The following is a 16,727-nucleotide window of genomic DNA, read 5'->3' on the forward strand; positions in this document are numbered from 1 at the left end:
ATTTCCGTAAATATTATAAAAAATGTTATTTTTTGATGTGATTAATCGACTTTTATTTTTGGTCATCCTCTTGTCAAATGTCAGGATAGGGTTGAATGAGTGGGAGTCAACAAACAAAATTTCCTAGTATTTCCTTTTTGTCACCAAAGAATTGTCCTGTGCCGCAGGACGATTGTCTTTTTATGTCTTGTTTTTTCAATTTTTAAAAATGAGTGATCTCTTCAAATCAGCATTCGATTATTTCAGTGGACCGACTAATAATGTACATAGTGAAAACAGTTTTGTGGGACAACTTATTGAAATATCGAATGTTAAACTGAAAATTAAAAAAGTTATTGCTGAAGGTGAATTTTGTATATTGATTTTTGGATTTGAATTATTGTCTTCATACATTATTTGGGTTTGCAGGAGGATTTGCAGTTGTTTTTGTTGCACAAGATATTTCTACAGATAGAGAATATGCATTGAAGGTAATCTCTTAAGATTTTTTAAAATTATTATCATATTTAAATTGATGATTTTAGAGATTATTAGCCGCTGATGAGGAAAGTAAAAAGAATATCATACAAGAAATCAATGTTCTCAAGAAACTTGCTGGTCATCCCCATATAATTCAATATCTAACTGCTTCTCTCATTGACAAATCACAAACTCAACATGGTCAAACAGAATTCTTAGTTGTGACTGAATTATGCACAGGTATACCTGATAAGGCATCGTTATGTCCAAAAATGATCTAATGCTCTGTTTTATCCTAGGTGGTTCTTTGGTAGACATCCTAAAAGCTAGAATTTCCGCTTTCGATCTGGAAACGATAACAAAAATATTCTATCAGACATGTTTAGCCGTAGCTCATATGCATTCTCAACAGCCTAAAATCATTCATAGGGACCTAAAAATAGATAATCTACTGTTGAGTGCTGATGGTTTAATAAAATTATGCGACTTTGGATCTGCCACATGTGAAATCTTCAATCCAGATCTCAACTGGTCTGCCAATCAACATTCTAGTCTCGAAGAAAACGTGAGTTTAATAATTGATAACATAATTCCAACTCTAATAAACATTTCTTTAAATTGAATATCCCAAAGTTTTACATTGAATTGGGAAATATTGTTTTTGACAGCTTGCAAGATTCACCACTCCCATGTATAGGGCTCCAGAAATGGTCGATACTTGGAGTAACTTTACTGTAGGGCCCGCTGTAGACGTCTGGGCTCTTGGTTGTATTTTGTATACTCTTTGCTTCATGAGACATCCATTTGAAGATGCGGCCAAACTGAGAATTTTAAATGCCAATTATACTATTCCTCCAGATCCAAAATATTCTTGTTTCCATGACATAATTCGTAAGTTAAATCAAAATATTATCTTTTGAAGAAGTATTTGAAACAAATTTTGATAACTTGGAATCTTCAATGAGGTTTTTTATGAACTTTATTCAAGGTGGAAGCTTTAAAGCCAATCCTTCGGAACGGTTCACAATCAGTGATTTATTGGAACGTGTAGCAGCAATAGCAGAAACTAATGGTTTCAATCCAAAAACTCCTTTGAAAATCCCTAGTGTTAACATTGTTGCGGATGATACCAGTGAGAGTAGTAATGGTGTGAAGCCATCACCCCCTTCTAGGCCTGCTGCGCCAATACAGCGAAAAGCCGTGAAGACTTCGCCTAGTCATCAACCGCCCAGACCAACGCAACCTCCTGTAAGTATCAAAAAATCAGTACTTATTTCCGTTCTTCTACGTGACTTTTTCAAAATCTCATTCAAATAAATTAATTCATTTCGAAGTTATTAGGTTTTTCCAAAGACCCTACAATTAATGAAATTTCAAACCAACTTTACTCTGTTTTGGTACACCCTGTATATTTACAAACAATTTGAAAATGTAACCTAATGAGACTGTGTCGAAAAAAAATTTTAAAATTTATTTAATAGTATTCCATTTTGAAGATTATTCATTAGATTTTCATTATAGCATTCTGTTCAATGTTGTTGTAAATGCCTTAAGTGAATTTTTAATATCCACCCATATTCTTCAGTTAAAGTTAGAGCTAGTTTTTCTGAAGTTGTCGATCGGTTATGTTGTGTATTTCCACAAAAAAATTGCTTCAGGTCCCTCAAAGGCCAAATGGACCACCTGTAGATAGGCCTCCTCCTGCGATACCTCCTCAGAAACCCATGGACACCAAACAGTCCAGTCTTTTTTCCTCGATTAGAGGAGGAGCTGGCAGTTTCTTCAAAAACTTGAAAGACACCAGCACCAAAGTGATGGCAACAGTACAACAGTGAGTAATTTTGATTCGTCAATTTCGGTAATACTATTCTGGACAAAAATCATGTGCAGTCCACTCTGCTGAGTGCTGACTGTCGATTGGACTCAGGAATGAGAATGATGGAGCAATGTTTCATCCATTGTCACCTATCGACGCAAAAATTCAGGTTTATTGCACTTAAACAGCTTCAAACACTGCTCAGAATCATTAACACGTTGTTGCTTTTGATCGATTCTGAGCTCGCACGGCACCCATTTTGCACGCAGCTTTCTCATGTACAAATATTCGTGAATGATATGATGTACACGTTCAGATAATATCTTCACAATGTCTGCTATCTTGATCAACTTCATTTTACGGTCATTCAAAATTATTTTGTAAACTTTTTTGATTTTTTCGTCGGTGACAGCCTCTTTTGGGCGACCACTGCGTTCGCCGTCTTCGGTGCTCATTTCACCACGTTTAAACTTAGCATACCAATCAATGATGGTTGATTTTCGTGGTGCAGACACCGGAAACTCTTCATCAAGCCAAGATTTTGCTTCAACTGTATTTTTTCCCTTCAAAAAGCAATATTTTATCAGCATTTTTCCATCTTTTTTCAAATAACAAAAGTAGCTACACTCACAACGCAATATCTCACAAACTAATTTTCGGACTGCTGTCAAATTTAGACACGTATCGTTTGAAGGTTGGTACTAACTAAAAATCATATGGATTTAATACTAGCACCGCCATCTGTGCATCAGACCGGGGACTTTTCAATTGTCCTAATAACTTGTACGCTTGCGCATGGAAAAGTTGAACAAACCAACTAATGTGTTCCAAGTTACCCATTTTCCAATAATAAGAATGCCTGGCACATTATTCTAGTGGCGAAAACCTAAAATATCGGGGACATTTTTCGCAGAATCACAATTTTTGAAAAATTGCACATGCAAATTTTTTTTTGAGACAGCTTGTACTTCCTCCTTTCAGATAACATTTATTTGCAATAATTTTTCTCATGTTCCAGGTCGATGGGTCGAACAGATCTGGATATTAGTTATATAACTTCGAGAATATTGGTAATGCCATATCCTTCCGAAGGCTTAGAATCAGCATATCGAACTAACTACGTTGAAGATGTCAAATTGTTTTTGGACACCAGACATCCCAACAATAAATATTCTATATATAATCTATCAGGCCGTACTTATCACGCAAAGTTCGAGAACACTAGAGTAATAAACTGCAAGTTCGCCTACCCCGAGCATTTCAGGGCCCCTTTATTGAATTCGTTATATCAGTTGTCCGAAGATATTTACCAATATTTAGCAGGCGACAGTAGGAACGTTGTTGTGATTCATTGCACAGTGAGTAGTCATTTTATTAAATTTTATTTAATTTTTAATTTCAATTTTTTTTTAAATCTTTTTTTTTCTAATCATTAACGATTTCCACGTTGAAACTTTGTTATAGGATGGGAAAGCGGTGTCTGCTTCTTTGGTGTGCGGTCTTTTGATCTACTCTGGTGTCTGCGAGGTTCCCGAAGATGCCTTGCAAATGTTCGCTGTGAAAAGAATGCCTCCGAATCTCCAACCGTCTAATCTCAGATATTTGTATTATCTATCAGAAATCGTGAAAAACCCACCAAATTATCCTCATTACAAACCTGTTACCTTGATATCTCTGCAAATGCATCCTGTACCCGCTTTCACCAAAGTTAGGTATGAAGTTCGAGAATAGATCGGCTTGAGCTGGTACTTATACGTTTTCGTTTATAGAGATGGGTGCAGGCCTTATGTCGAAATACACAGCGAGAATAGGTGTATCTTTTCGACCATTCAAGATTACGAACAGATGAGGGTGTATAATATCACGGAAGGAAAGGTAAGTTGATTACTCGCAGGAACAGAGTAAATTGAGAAATATCTCGTTGAATTTTTTCAGTGTCTTTTAAACATCAACGCTACCGTCTGTGGAGATGTATGTGTTGTAGTGTATCACGCAAGAAATGTCTTAGGAGGTGTTATGACTCAGGGCAAAGCCACCGGTATCAAAATTTGCCAGATGCAGTTCCACACCGGGTTCATACCGGAAGAAGAAACAACCATAACATTCACAAAGTGAGAAATTTGTTTATTTTCAATGTTAATTTATGTTTTTTGTCTAATAACAATAATTTTATTTTTATTTTTATTCATTTACTTCTTTATTCTTGACCTCTAATAGAGTACAAGTACTGGTGACAAGGCCTATTTAACAATATACAAAAAAATAATACTATATAATATTCAAAACAACAGCAAAGTTAAACTAAACAAAATAAATCTTTCAGGTACAACTTAAGCTTAATACTAAATTTTTTTTTAGTTCTTATATACTTTATTTCTGGTGGTATTTGGTTAAATGCTTCTATTGCTCGGTAAATTGGGGAGTCCTGGGCTTTCCGTGTAAACCTGAGTTCACTTCTGATGGTACCTCTATCTCAGGTGTTATGACTATGCACATCCTGTACTAGTGTAAATCTATAATTTGACTTTATATAATTGTTCGTCATGCCATGAATCAGTTTAACTTGTTTCAATTTCTTTAGGTTATGAATGTCCAAAAGTTTAGTGTCCTTATATAATATTGATGTAGGTGTTAACATGCCATAGTTCAATAATATCTTTATACTTCTATTTTGGAACACTTGTAGCCTTGTTAATAATGTATTTGATGCATTTCCCCAACAATTAATGAGGTACCTCAGTCTGGAGGAGATCAAGCTGTGGTAGATCATTTTTTTGTGTTGTGTACTGAACATAAATGAGCATAGATAGATCTGAATAAAATGAACATAATAGATCTGGCTATTAAATAAAATAAATTAAATATTAAATTAAGAATAAATTTCGATTCTAGATCTGACCTTGATGATATCAACGACACAACGGATCATTTCCAAGAATCGTTCAAGGTGGTGCTCAGCATTTTCGTTGCCGATACGGAGAGGAAGCTGTCTCAACCTGCACCTTGGATCACGGATAAAACAGCACGAACCCCAGACACCATGTTCAGTACAAAATTGGAGAAAGACGAGGCCATAGACAATTTCGGTGAGTTTTTTTAAACTGTCGATGGCGGTGAGCTTGAATTGAGGTTGTGTTTTGCAGTTAGCAAACCGGCCAAACTATCAGAACGACCCCCAGAAAGGCCTCCTAGAGTTTCCGCGCCTCAGAGGCCTGCTCCTCCTTCTCCGAGACCCAAACATGTGATCAACGATTACTCGTACAAAGATTCCAGCGATTCGGACTGTGAATCAAATCAAGTGAGTTATATTTCATTATTATATGTTGGTACTCATAACTCTGCTGTCACGGATTTGTGTATTATCTGTCAAATTTGTGATACAGAAAACAGTTCTGCCAACCAACATTTTCCAATGCTAAAATCACTAAACGATTTTTATAGATACATATATACCCATTAATTTCAATTAAAATTCAGTGAATTAAAGAAATTAATGTATAATACTCATACAGAAGGCTCATTCTAAGACTTGTTCATTCAAAAACTCGCCACTTCGTGGCTCGTTCTTTAATTTTGAACTTATGAAAGAATATCAATGCCTTCTGCACTTGTAAAGGGTGTTTTTTTTTTAGAGCTATAGAACTTTAAATTGCAATAAAACAACGATGGATTATTCGATTGACATGCATTTTATTTATCCGCAAGATAATCTTGTGGCATTACATTTTAAATATGATTTCTGGCATATGACCGCCACGGCTGGCTCGGATGTAGTCCAATCTGGACGTTTGTGGCCGCATATCGGCAATAACACGGCGAATGTTGTCTTCCAAATGGTCAAGGGTTTGTGGCTTATCCGCATAGACCATTGACTTTACATAGCCCCACAGAAAGTAGTCTAGCGGTGTTAAATCACAAGATCTTGGAGGCCAATTCACAGGTCCAAAACGTGAAATTAGGCGGTCACCAAACGTGTCTTTCAATAAATCGATTGTGGCACGAGCTGTGTGACATGTTGCGCCGACTTGTTGGAACCACAGCTCCTGGACATCATGGTTGTTCAATTCAGGAATGAAAAAGTTAGTAATCATGGCTCTATACCGATCACCATTGAGTGTAACGTTCTGGCCATCATCGTTTTTGAAGAAGTACGGACCAATGAATCCACCAGCCCATAAAGCGCACCAAACAGTCAGTTTTTCTGGATGTAACGGTGTTTTGGCATAAACTTGAGGATTAGCTCCACTCCAAATGCGGCAGTTTTGTTTGTTGACGTAGCCATTCAACCAGAAGTGCGCTTCATCGCTAAACAAAATAAAATGGACGTAGTGCGCGATACGTATTCCGCACAGAACCATTATTTTCGAAATAAAATTGCACTATTTGCAAGCGTTGTTCAGGCGTGAGTCTATTCATGATGAATAGACTAAGAATAAATCACCTGACAGCTGTTAAATCGGTCGCCACCTTGAACAGTAATGCCAACTTAAAGTTATATACCTCGAAAAAAAACACCCTATATTATAAAATAAATTTTTAATCTAGAAATTTGTGGAAATCCATTAATAGTGACTAATTTTTTTTTACTTTCAGCCGTTACAGAGAGAGGAGAGGAGTATAGAGGAGAGCGTGGATCTCCTCAATCTGAATTTCACGCCTCCCAAACCAGCAAGGCCACCGCAAAGACCTCCCACTTCAAGTTTCGACCTCTTGGCAGATCTAAGCGGAAGCACCAATTCGGACAACAGTTTCGGTGATTTCAGCTCTTGTCCCATTCCAAAAGAACCGCCCACTGTAGCTTCTGGTGGGGGTCAGGCTAAAGTAGATAACTTGTTCGACCCCTTCGGGACTCAAGCTGATAACGGGAATCTATTGGGAGGCTGGACCGATTTTCCCAAGGCACCTGTTAATAATTCTGCGAATCCTGTTGAAACAGGAACTAACAATTTCTTCGCAGGATTAGGTAAGGATTTTTTATGTGTAGTTGCCAGTGTTTTGGTGTATTTTTGAAGAATACTGTGTTTTAGTGTGCGTTTATGTGACTTCGAATAAAAGGAGGTGTAATAACGATGCAATGAAGTGTGCATATACGCTCTATTAGTGTGACGTCACACACCGCCATTTTTAGTTCTCCTGTCAGTGTTCGGAATCCAAACAAATAAATTGTCATTCAAATTAGTACGGTGTCGTTGAAGGAAGTGGCTTATTTTCATAAATAAGAGTATTTGAGGAACGATTTCAGTATTAATTGATAGACAGAAGGAACGAGGTTAATACCAGTAAGTTTGAATGCTGTATTATTCCCCAGATTTTGTAAAAAGCCGTGTTTATTAGTTGAACTTCAAGTTCGAACTTACTGGCATTAATCTCGTGCCTTCTGTCTATCTCTTAATAGTAAAATCGTTCCTTAAATAATCTTATTTATCAAAATAAGCCAATTTCTTCAACGACAACGTACTAATTTGAATGACAATTTGTTTGTTTGGATTCCGAACACTGACAGGAGAACTAAAATGGCGGTGTGTGATGTCATCACTAATAGAGCGTATTCATGTTAGACAGTTCAGATCACGTGACTTTTTAATGGCGTCGGTTGGCATAACCTTATAATATATCTTTATATAACTTATTTTTCAGATGACATTGGTGACATGTACAAGAATCAACCGCAAGGCTCCCAAATGAACCAACCGTTCATGGCTACCTCTCCACAGCATATACCTCACTCCAAGTCCCAACAAATCCCAGTGAATGCTTCTATGCCTACCCCTCTGCGCACTCCTAGTCCGGGTCATACTCCATTGGCCAAGTCCCCAGCCGACTCCAGACCTGACTACAGTAGATCTCACTTCGAGCCACTCAACAAAACGGGCATCCCAAATGGGGAGAAGACAAAGCCGAAATCCGAAGATATCTTCGGGGACCTGCTGGGATCCCAAGGCTTCAAGTTCAATCCCAAAAAGGACAACACTCCTAGGTCTATAAACGAGATGAGAAAAGAGGAATTGGCCACAACTATGGATCCGGAGAAGCTCAAAGTGATGGAATGGGTTAGTAAAGGATGCGAAGAGGTTAGGTATTGTTATATTGTGATTCTTTTGTTGCAGACTGAAGGGAAGAAGGGGAATATAAGGGCCTTGTTGTGTTCTCTACACACAGTATTATGGGACGGTGCAAAATGGAATAAGTGTGATATGCATCAGTTGGTGACTGCTGCAGACGTTAAGAAGGCTTATAGGAGGGCTTGCTTGGCTGCTCATCCAGACAAGGTAAGGTTGACAGGTGACGTTTGACAGCTTCTGTCAATGGAGATGGAAGCTGGTTGTTTTTTACTCAGATATTGGCTGCAACAATGTTTGTTCTTAAATCATTTCTCACTACTGGAGTTGTAAAGATTTTTCTCTAATTCTATGGAAAATCAATTCCTTTTGCCGTACCTTATAGAAAAATCAAATCTTGAGGACATTTCAGTTTCACACAGATTTCATGGTTATATTTCATTATTATATGTTGGTACTCAGAATTCTTCTGTCACGGATTTATGTATTATCTGTCAAATTTGTGATACAGAAAACAGTTCTGCCAACCAACAGTTTTCAATTAAAAAATCTCTAAACGAAATTTATGAAAATATTCCATTAATTTCAATAAAAATTCAGCGAATTGGACAAAATAATGTATGATACTCGTACAGGAGGCTCATTCTAATCCTCATTCATTAAAAAACTCGCCACTTCGTGGCTCTTTCTCAAATTTTTAACTTGTAGAAAAATTTCAATGTCTCATGCTCTTTCATTAGAATAGTTATTTATAATACAAGTGCAGAAGGCATTGATATTCTTCCACGAGTTCAAAATTCAAAAACGAGCCACGAAGTGGCGTGTTTTTGGATGAACGAGTGGTAGAATGAGCCTTCTGTACGAGTATTTTACATTATTTTCTCTAATTCATTGCATTTTTATTGAAATTGATGAAATATTTCCATAAATATCATTTAGTGATTTTCGCATTGAAAAATATTGGTTGGCAGAATTGATTTTTTTAAGGCAAATTGATGAATTGACAGATAAAGCCGTGGCGGAAAGTTTGGAGCACCAACATATAATAACAAAATATAACCATGAAAACTATGCGTTTCTGATATATTCTCGCACGATTTTGTTCTACAAGATGTGGAAGAATGAACGGAATAACCACAGAATTAGAGAATAGTTATTTATAATACAAGTGCAGAAGGCATTGATATTCTTCCACGAGTTCAAAATTCAAAAACGAGCCACGAAGTGGCGAGTTTTGGAATGAACGAGTGGTAGAATGAGCCTTCTGTACGAGTATTATACATTATTTTCTCTAATTCATTGCATTTTCATTGAAATTAATGAAATATTTCCATAAATATAATTTAGTGATTTTTGCATTGAAAAATGTTGGTTGGCAGAACTGATTTTTTTAAGGCAATTTGATGAATTGACAGATAAAGCCGTGGCGGAAAGTTCGGAGTGCCAACATAGAATAATAAAATATAACCATGAAAACTGTGCGTTTCTGGGTACCGATTCATAAAGATCCCTAGGGAGCTAGGGAGAAGGAGCCAAATTTTAGGCTCCGCCCTAATTAAAGTAGGAAGAAGGGGGATCGACGTTGCCAAATTGAAGGGCGAACTTTGAACTATTTTTCTGTGACATTAACAGAAAAATAAATAATTTCTATTTTTTATGTCTATCTCAATCTAAAACAAATCTAGCACCTATAAATATGGAAAAAACAAATGGATAACAATAACTAAAGCTTTAAATTATGTTTTGATAGTAATTCGAGGTCACTTCTACTGTCATACAATAATTCCACCATTGCCAAATGTACATATTACATTGGATCTATTTTTCAATTCAATACATTTATTTCGATTTTCCATAATAAACCATGAGTGATATATATAAACTTACTGTATTTAACATAAGCAGTAAAATGAGCTAATTATAAATTATAATAACACCAATAATCGAATTTTGAAGAGACACCCCACGTGTGCATCTTTGACATTTGTCACAGAGAATGTCGTTTATGTCACAGCGTTGCCAAGTTTGTATCGCAATGAAAACCGCTGGGTCCAAGGCAGCGGATTTGAAGTCAATTTTTTTCGCCTAAGAACCGACAACGTTGTAGGTTGTATCAAAAGTTGCCTATCATAAAATGGTTTTTAATTCATTAGAATATGACGATTGAATCAAAATTTATGTTTAAAATGAAAAATACATCTAAATATCAACAATTGAACAAATTATGGTAATTTTGCATCTATATCGGGGGCTTGAGCAGAGTGGGCGTGGCTCCTTCTCCCTAGCTCCCTAGGGATCTTTATGAATCGGTACCCTGATATATTCTCGCACGATTTTGTTCTACAAGATGTGGAAGAATGAACGGAATAACCACAGAATTAGAGAAATAAATATTATACAACTAGTCTATTATTAATCATACATTTCAGTGAAAAAACTTAAGTTTATCAGTTTTAAGACTCCTTTTTTTCAGCAAATTGGTACGGAAAATGAGAATCTGGCAAAATTGATCTTCATGGAACTGAACAACTCATGGAGTGATTTTGAGAGCAGTGGATCACAGCAACAACTCTTTGGTAGTTGAAAAGACTAACCTTCCAATTAGAAAAATCTCTTACATTCCTCTCTCATTATCCCGAGATTGTTACTTGATTCGATATTAATGCTATTAATAAGAAGAAAAAAAAATAGATTTATTTTAAATTATTAAACTAAATATAGAAAAGCAATTGAATATCATGCAAACTTTTAGATTATGAAGAATTTTTGAAAGACTTTTAAATCCAGTTGGTTTATTCATATTTTGAAATTTTATTCACGTTTTGTATAGATATATTTTTATATACGAATATGTTGCAGGAAAAATATTTGGCATTGGCTTATGTTTTTCTTGAGGATTAATGACAAAATGTCCTGCCATTTAGTTCCTTTATATTTATTTTCATTATTCGAAGGCTAAGTGCAACTTTGATTTCCTCCAAGATTTTCAAAGTTATAACTTTTTTGTTGAAGTGTTGATTGAAGAAATATGTGTCACAATAAAGTTATGAAATTTGAGTTTTGATGATTTTTCTGCGAATTTGAAGTATAAGCAAGTTGAGCATAAGATATAGTGTCCCATCTGGGATTATTCCTTAAAACACCATTGTATAGTAAGAATAAAAAATCATTAGAGTAAAACTTTTCTATTTAAGATCACGAAGAAGAAAAATACAATAATAATTCATAAAACATTTAAGAATCATTGAATAAACATCAAATTTTGTTATACTTACATTATGAAATAGAAATAAATTTTCAAAATCTTAAAAGGTAAATATCGGAGATTAATAAGTATTGCAGGTTCTTAAATCTAAACTTATTCACGAGAATATTATTTACATTGTAAATAAATGCTCACTTAATCATCTAAACAAAGATTATCACATTCATATTTACATTACAAATACTTTATCAACTTTTTTGAAGGGAAACACCTCTTTTGTTTTGGGGCAAATCACTTGGCCATTGTTTTCCCTTGCCATTTGTGCTAGAGCCTGAAAAATTCAATAAATAAGACATGATTACGCAATTATCAAATTTTTCCTGCATTTGAAAAATAAATATAAAATCTTACTTGTTCTCCATATACGCATCCATTTGGAAGCATCATGGGCTGGTTATTTTCGTTCAGAGGTAGGCCGCTTATGTGACAATAAAGTCGGGACTGAGAGCAATGTGCGAACGGCAAAGGTTCGGCCAATTTGTTCATATCTTCCTGACAAACTGGACAGGCCGGATTTCTAGCTTCATCTTCTGAGTAACACTGAGTAAGCAATTATTAAGGAAATCCCAATGATATAGAATGAAAATCGTAAAGCGAAACAAAATCTGAAAATAGTATAAAAAGGATATGGTGTTTTCAAGGCCGATAAGCCAGCTTCCAAGGCCACAGTGAACACGGACTGCGATGCCAACTGAAACAGCCTATAATTTTCTTGTCTGAACTCTTCAATCAGGGTATCCCATCTATTAGCATCCAATAAAGCTTTGTAATGAGGAATTTCTAGAAATCGCAAAAATCAACACAAGAAAATACAAAAATAGATCAGCTTACGTGTATTGTTAGGAAAGGCAAGTAATCCCATAACTTCCTTTATTTTGTCTAAATGCTCATCTTGGAAGTTTGGAAAATATTTTCTGGAATGTTTCACAGCATCCATTCTTTTGTCATTTCTTACCAGTTCCACAAATTCTTGAATACGAATGTTGAACTCCATGTTGGATTTAAGTCTCCTAAGTTTTGACTTATTGTCATGGCACCAAGCCAGGCATTTTGCGGATTCTTTCCTTGCAAGTGATTTTTCTACTTCTCTGGATGTAAGGAATATATCTAGAAATTCAACAATATTACAATATTTGAATCATATTCGTTTGGAAATTGTCTTACCAATGTTTGTTAAATCTTTGACACCCGATCTTTCGGCAAGTGTGATAGCAGCATTGTAATAACCATTTCTCAAGAAGTATTCCACAACCATCCTATCTAGACGTTTGCGTTTCCACTGATTCAACATCCCTTGAGAAACGTTGGGGATTGTAACAGCTTCAGCTTGCTCTTTCAAATGATCCAAACGCTTTTTGCAGGTATTACTTGTGCTCAGCTCTTCTGAGATACCTTCTTCAGCTTTCCTCTTCAAAACCTGCAGCTTCTCTACCATGCCCCCTAATAGAGTCTTAACATCTTTAACTTTTACATTTTCTCCAGAGCAGAACTTGTTTATTTCTGAGGATGTAGCATTGATATGAGATATTTCACGATCAATGTTCTTTTGTGTTTTACGGAATTCCTTATTGAGAATCTCATAGGGGACCTAAATCAGGGGATTATAATAGTTGACAATTTAGAATCATTCAAGCACACAATTTTATTCAAATAAGATAATTGATTGTGATGTAATGACAATTCTGTGACATTGATTGATAAATAGTTCGTCCAGGAAGTCCTAACATTTAACGAAATATTATGAATCATAATAAACCAAAAAAAAAAATAATTATCGAATAAATTGTTTCAGATTAGTGATAAAAAATATATATTAACAAAAATAATCGTCAATTTTCCCATCTTTGGCTTGTCAGCGAAACAATGAGTTTATCACTAACATACTACAAGAGTCAAGTTAAGAAGAGTTAAAAATCAAATTAAACAAAGGTTGAATGCAAATTATTTACCTTCAATGTAGGATGTTCTAAAGACTTTATATCAGCCATAATTCCTTTGATAGATGATGGATCCTTAAAAACAAAACAAAAATATCGAACAGCTGATTGACACTAGTCTGTTTGACAGGAAAATCTACAGAATGCAAGACTTTAAACGGCGTCAAACGGAAATTGAAAATTTTCCTCATAAAACCTCTAATGCATGAAAAAATTTTAAAATGATGTGAATAATTGCGAGAATAGATTATTCATCGAAAAATTGTGCTTTAATTGTGTAGAAATAAAAGACCCCAAAATAGAGTTATTTCGAGTTTTGTGGGAAAATTTAAAGGGGAGTTTGGTCTGCCCTCTGGTGGCATAAATCTGAGGTTTTAGAATGGGAAAAAATGATGCCCCTCAACAGTTGTGTGAAAATTGTGCTTTTAAGGTGTAAAAAAATTTTTCTCGTGAGAATCGATGCCTAATTCGGAATCTACGACCCCGAAACCCTCTAAAACAACCATAAAATGTTCGAATTCGATCGGTCGATTTTTTCGGAAAAACCAAGACTATAACCTTGGTTATTTTTTCGCCAAAAAAAGTTTTTGTTTCCGATCGACTTAAAAATTTGATATTTTGAAGAATTTTTTCTGCTGAATCCGTATTTGCAATCAGTTCCTCCATAGAAGTCCCCAAAATTGAGTTATTTCGAATTTAGTGGGAAATTTTAAAGGGGGTTTGGTCTGCCCTCTGGTGGCATAACTCTGAGGCTTATAAAATGAGTATGCCTGCCCCACAACTGAGACTTTCCAGTTGAGTAAAAAATTTGGTTTTGAGGTATTGAAAAATTTTTCTGTTAAGAATGAATGCCCAATTCGGAATCTACGACCTTGAAACTCTCGAAAACGATCATAATACAACCTTGGATAGAGTTCCGCTAAAAAAAGCTGCATCCAGTTTTCTTCTGAAAAAATTAGTTATTGGAGAATATTTTCACCGATGAATCATAATCCTTATGAGGCAGAAGTGATGGCACATCAATTATGTGAGTTTTTCTTTAAATTTCCAAAAATTAAATTTAGTAGTGAATTTGCTTGTAGCGCTATCTATACAAAATTTACTGAACTTATTCTTAACACGATTAGAATCCTGTAACGTATACTTCATTACCTAGGTGTGGCTCAGGCTACTTTTCCTAGATGGCGCTTAGAAAATCTGCATGATTTTTATACAATTTGATAATAATATGAGTTTTGTGCAAAAATTTTCAAGAGTTTGTTTAGAGAATATTTTCACCGATAAATTTCAATCCTAATGAGGCAGAAGTGATCAATTATGTCAGTTTTTCCTTGAAATTCCAAATATTAAATTTCGTAAAGAATACAGTGACTTAATAAAATGTTATTAATTCACTGTACATGATGCTGATTTTATTCTAATTTTCTTCGGTCAAATGATAAAAACTGATTGTGAGAAGTGATTATATGGATTTTTATTTAATCTGTTTATTCTGGTTGTGCACCCTAGGTGGTTATTATTGTGATTGTGTAATGCACTGTGTATTTAGGCTATTGAATGACTTGGATTTTTTTGTGTAGTTCAGAATATCTGATCCTAGTCAGATTCGACCTATTTGATCGGTATAAAATGCTTGCAATTTAATTTTAGGATCCAATACGCATTACTAATAATGCCTATGAAATTCTTAGTTCTCTAAACCCCAAAAAAAATAATGTAGTTGAAAAAAACAAAAGTCAACAGCTAATATATATATTTATAATACTATAATACAAAATAACATAATAAAGATGTATAATACAAGTTAAGTTTAAGTACATGTGCCTGGTAGAGCAGCGTGCCCTAGATCATAAATAAAAAACAAGGATAAGATAGTTCTTAAGTAGCAAAGCTTTATATTATGATATCCATACACAATTTTAGATTCAATGAGATATGAACGTTAACTTTATCGAAACCCATGTAAATCTTTAGAATGAGGAACATTTCGAGTCGAGTCTTACCAAGTAAAGATCAACTTATGTTGATAAATAAATAATTCATATTTTGTTTTCAGAATTGAAAAATTTCTGTTTGGCTTACAAAAAAAAAACTTGTGAAAAGTGACCTACTTCACAAACACATTAAGACATAAGTTGATACAACGGCAAGAGTTTTTTGTTCCAGTGAATTGAGTCGAGTCTGCAAATGAAATAGAAAGACTATTTTTAAAGTATGTTATGAGAACACTCCAGACTACTGAGGAGTCGATTACAAATCTTTAAGTAATTCATATGGCTAGTCTCCCTACTCGTTTGAACAAATATTTCTCACTAATTTTATCTTATTTAATTGTGAGATCCCTGTTAGGAGTTAAAAACAATCTTCAAGAAGTACAAATAACAATCGAGCAATAGGCTATTTGACAGTTTCAAAAATGTTGTCTTATTAACCCTCAACAATTAAAAATTTGACAAAAAAATGTTATTGAACATAAAAAAAAAATGAAATAATTCAATGTTTATGAGAAATTCAACGAACTTAGAAACATTTGCATTTTCGTTGCTTCGCGTTTGGCTATAAATTGAATTTCTACAATAAAATACTACTCGTTATTTTGACAATTTGAACTGAATCATTTTTTTAATGCAATTAAAACATTAAATAGTAATAAGTCAATTGCCTACAGTATGTTCAGGAATTATTGACATCCCGGGCGGCTGTGGAAAATCGAAATTAAGTTGGTACTGGCTCATTCGATAATATTTTGATTTGTAGAAATCAAGTTGGTAGTGGAAATGTCACCTACTGAAGATGCATATTACTTCTATGATAAAACCAGAGCAAATTTAGTTATATTTTTGAGATGCATAGAAATCCTAGTGTGTGCACCGATTCGATTTTGTTTCAGACTTTTTGAGATATCCACCTGTTGCTTTGGTGTTCTGCTTCGCCAGAGTTCTGTAAGGTGGCGCTCTTCAGAAATTTTCGAATTCTCGCTTTCTGCCTGGCGCCGTTTGAAAATGAAATACTGATTTTAGACTTTACAAACTTTCACAATAAATAACAATTCAGTTCTTATCGAAGTTTTAATGAAATTAATAGAATATAATGACAGAGTATAAAAGATTGTTACGAGCATAGAATATGAAATATTATTGTTCTATAGTCAAAGGTCAGGAGAGTCAAGAATCGAGAGAAATGTCAAATAT

At 34.7% G+C, this 16,727-nt stretch overlaps 2 protein-coding genes across 2 annotated transcripts; one reads left to right on the forward strand and one right to left on the reverse strand.

Annotated features, from left to right (window-relative positions):
• Positions 1 to 78: 78 nt before the first annotated feature.
• Positions 79 to 11,391, forward strand: LOC123680064 (cyclin-G-associated kinase). The gene is made up of 17 exons (XM_045617726.1): positions 79 to 344; positions 409 to 470; positions 525 to 699; positions 759 to 1,024; positions 1,128 to 1,350; positions 1,448 to 1,707; positions 2,118 to 2,290; positions 3,294 to 3,633; positions 3,740 to 3,987; positions 4,045 to 4,150; positions 4,211 to 4,386; positions 5,168 to 5,361; positions 5,419 to 5,573; positions 6,869 to 7,238; positions 7,913 to 8,325; positions 8,383 to 8,544; positions 10,808 to 11,391. Exons 1-17 carry the CDS (start codon positions 209 to 211, stop codon positions 10,916 to 10,918), a joined length of 3,570 nt encoding a protein of 1,189 aa, XP_045473682.1. The 5' UTR covers positions 79 to 208; the 3' UTR covers positions 10,919 to 11,391.
• Positions 11,392 to 11,503: 112 nt separating this feature from the next.
• LOC123680067 (E3 ubiquitin-protein transferase MAEA) lies at positions 11,504 to 13,702 on the reverse strand. Its single transcript, XM_045617730.1, has 6 exons — positions 13,549 to 13,702; positions 12,764 to 13,187; positions 12,431 to 12,706; positions 12,229 to 12,379; positions 11,951 to 12,143; positions 11,504 to 11,870 (listed from the first exon to the last, which is right to left on the reverse strand). Exons 1-6 carry the CDS (start codon positions 13,585 to 13,587, stop codon positions 11,769 to 11,771), a joined length of 1,185 nt encoding a protein of 394 aa, XP_045473686.1. The 5' UTR covers positions 13,588 to 13,702; the 3' UTR covers positions 11,504 to 11,768.
• Positions 13,703 to 16,727: the final 3,025 nt, after the last annotated feature.

The sequence above is a fragment of the Harmonia axyridis genome, chromosome 5 (assembly GCF_914767665.1).
Source record: "Harmonia axyridis chromosome 5, icHarAxyr1.1, whole genome shotgun sequence".
NCBI lineage: Eukaryota > Metazoa > Arthropoda > Insecta > Coleoptera > Coccinellidae > Harmonia > Harmonia axyridis.

Bases quoted from the DNA above. Each gene is read 5' to 3' on its own strand.
- LOC123680064 (XM_045617726.1), top strand. From the start codon at position 209: ATGAGTGATCTCTTCAAATCAGCATTCGATTATTTCAGTGGACCGACT. The intron at 1,351-1,447 runs GTAAGTTAAATC...ACTTTATTCAAG, and splicing joins TTGTTTCCATGACATAATTC to GTGGAAGCTTTAAAGCCAAT. The intron at 3,988-4,044 runs GTATGAAGTTCG...TTTCGTTTATAG, and splicing joins CCCGCTTTCACCAAAGTTAG to AGATGGGTGCAGGCCTTATG.
- LOC123680067 (XM_045617730.1), bottom strand. From the start codon at position 13,587: ATGGCTGATATAAAGTCTTTAGAACATCCTACATTGAAG. The intron at 12,380-12,430 runs GTAAGCTGATCT...TGCGATTTCTAG, and splicing joins TGCCTTTCCTAACAATACAC to AAATTCCTCATTACAAAGCT. The intron at 12,144-12,228 runs ATATCCTTTTTA...ATAATTGCTTAC, and splicing joins TTATCGGCCTTGAAAACACC to TCAGTGTTACTCAGAAGATG.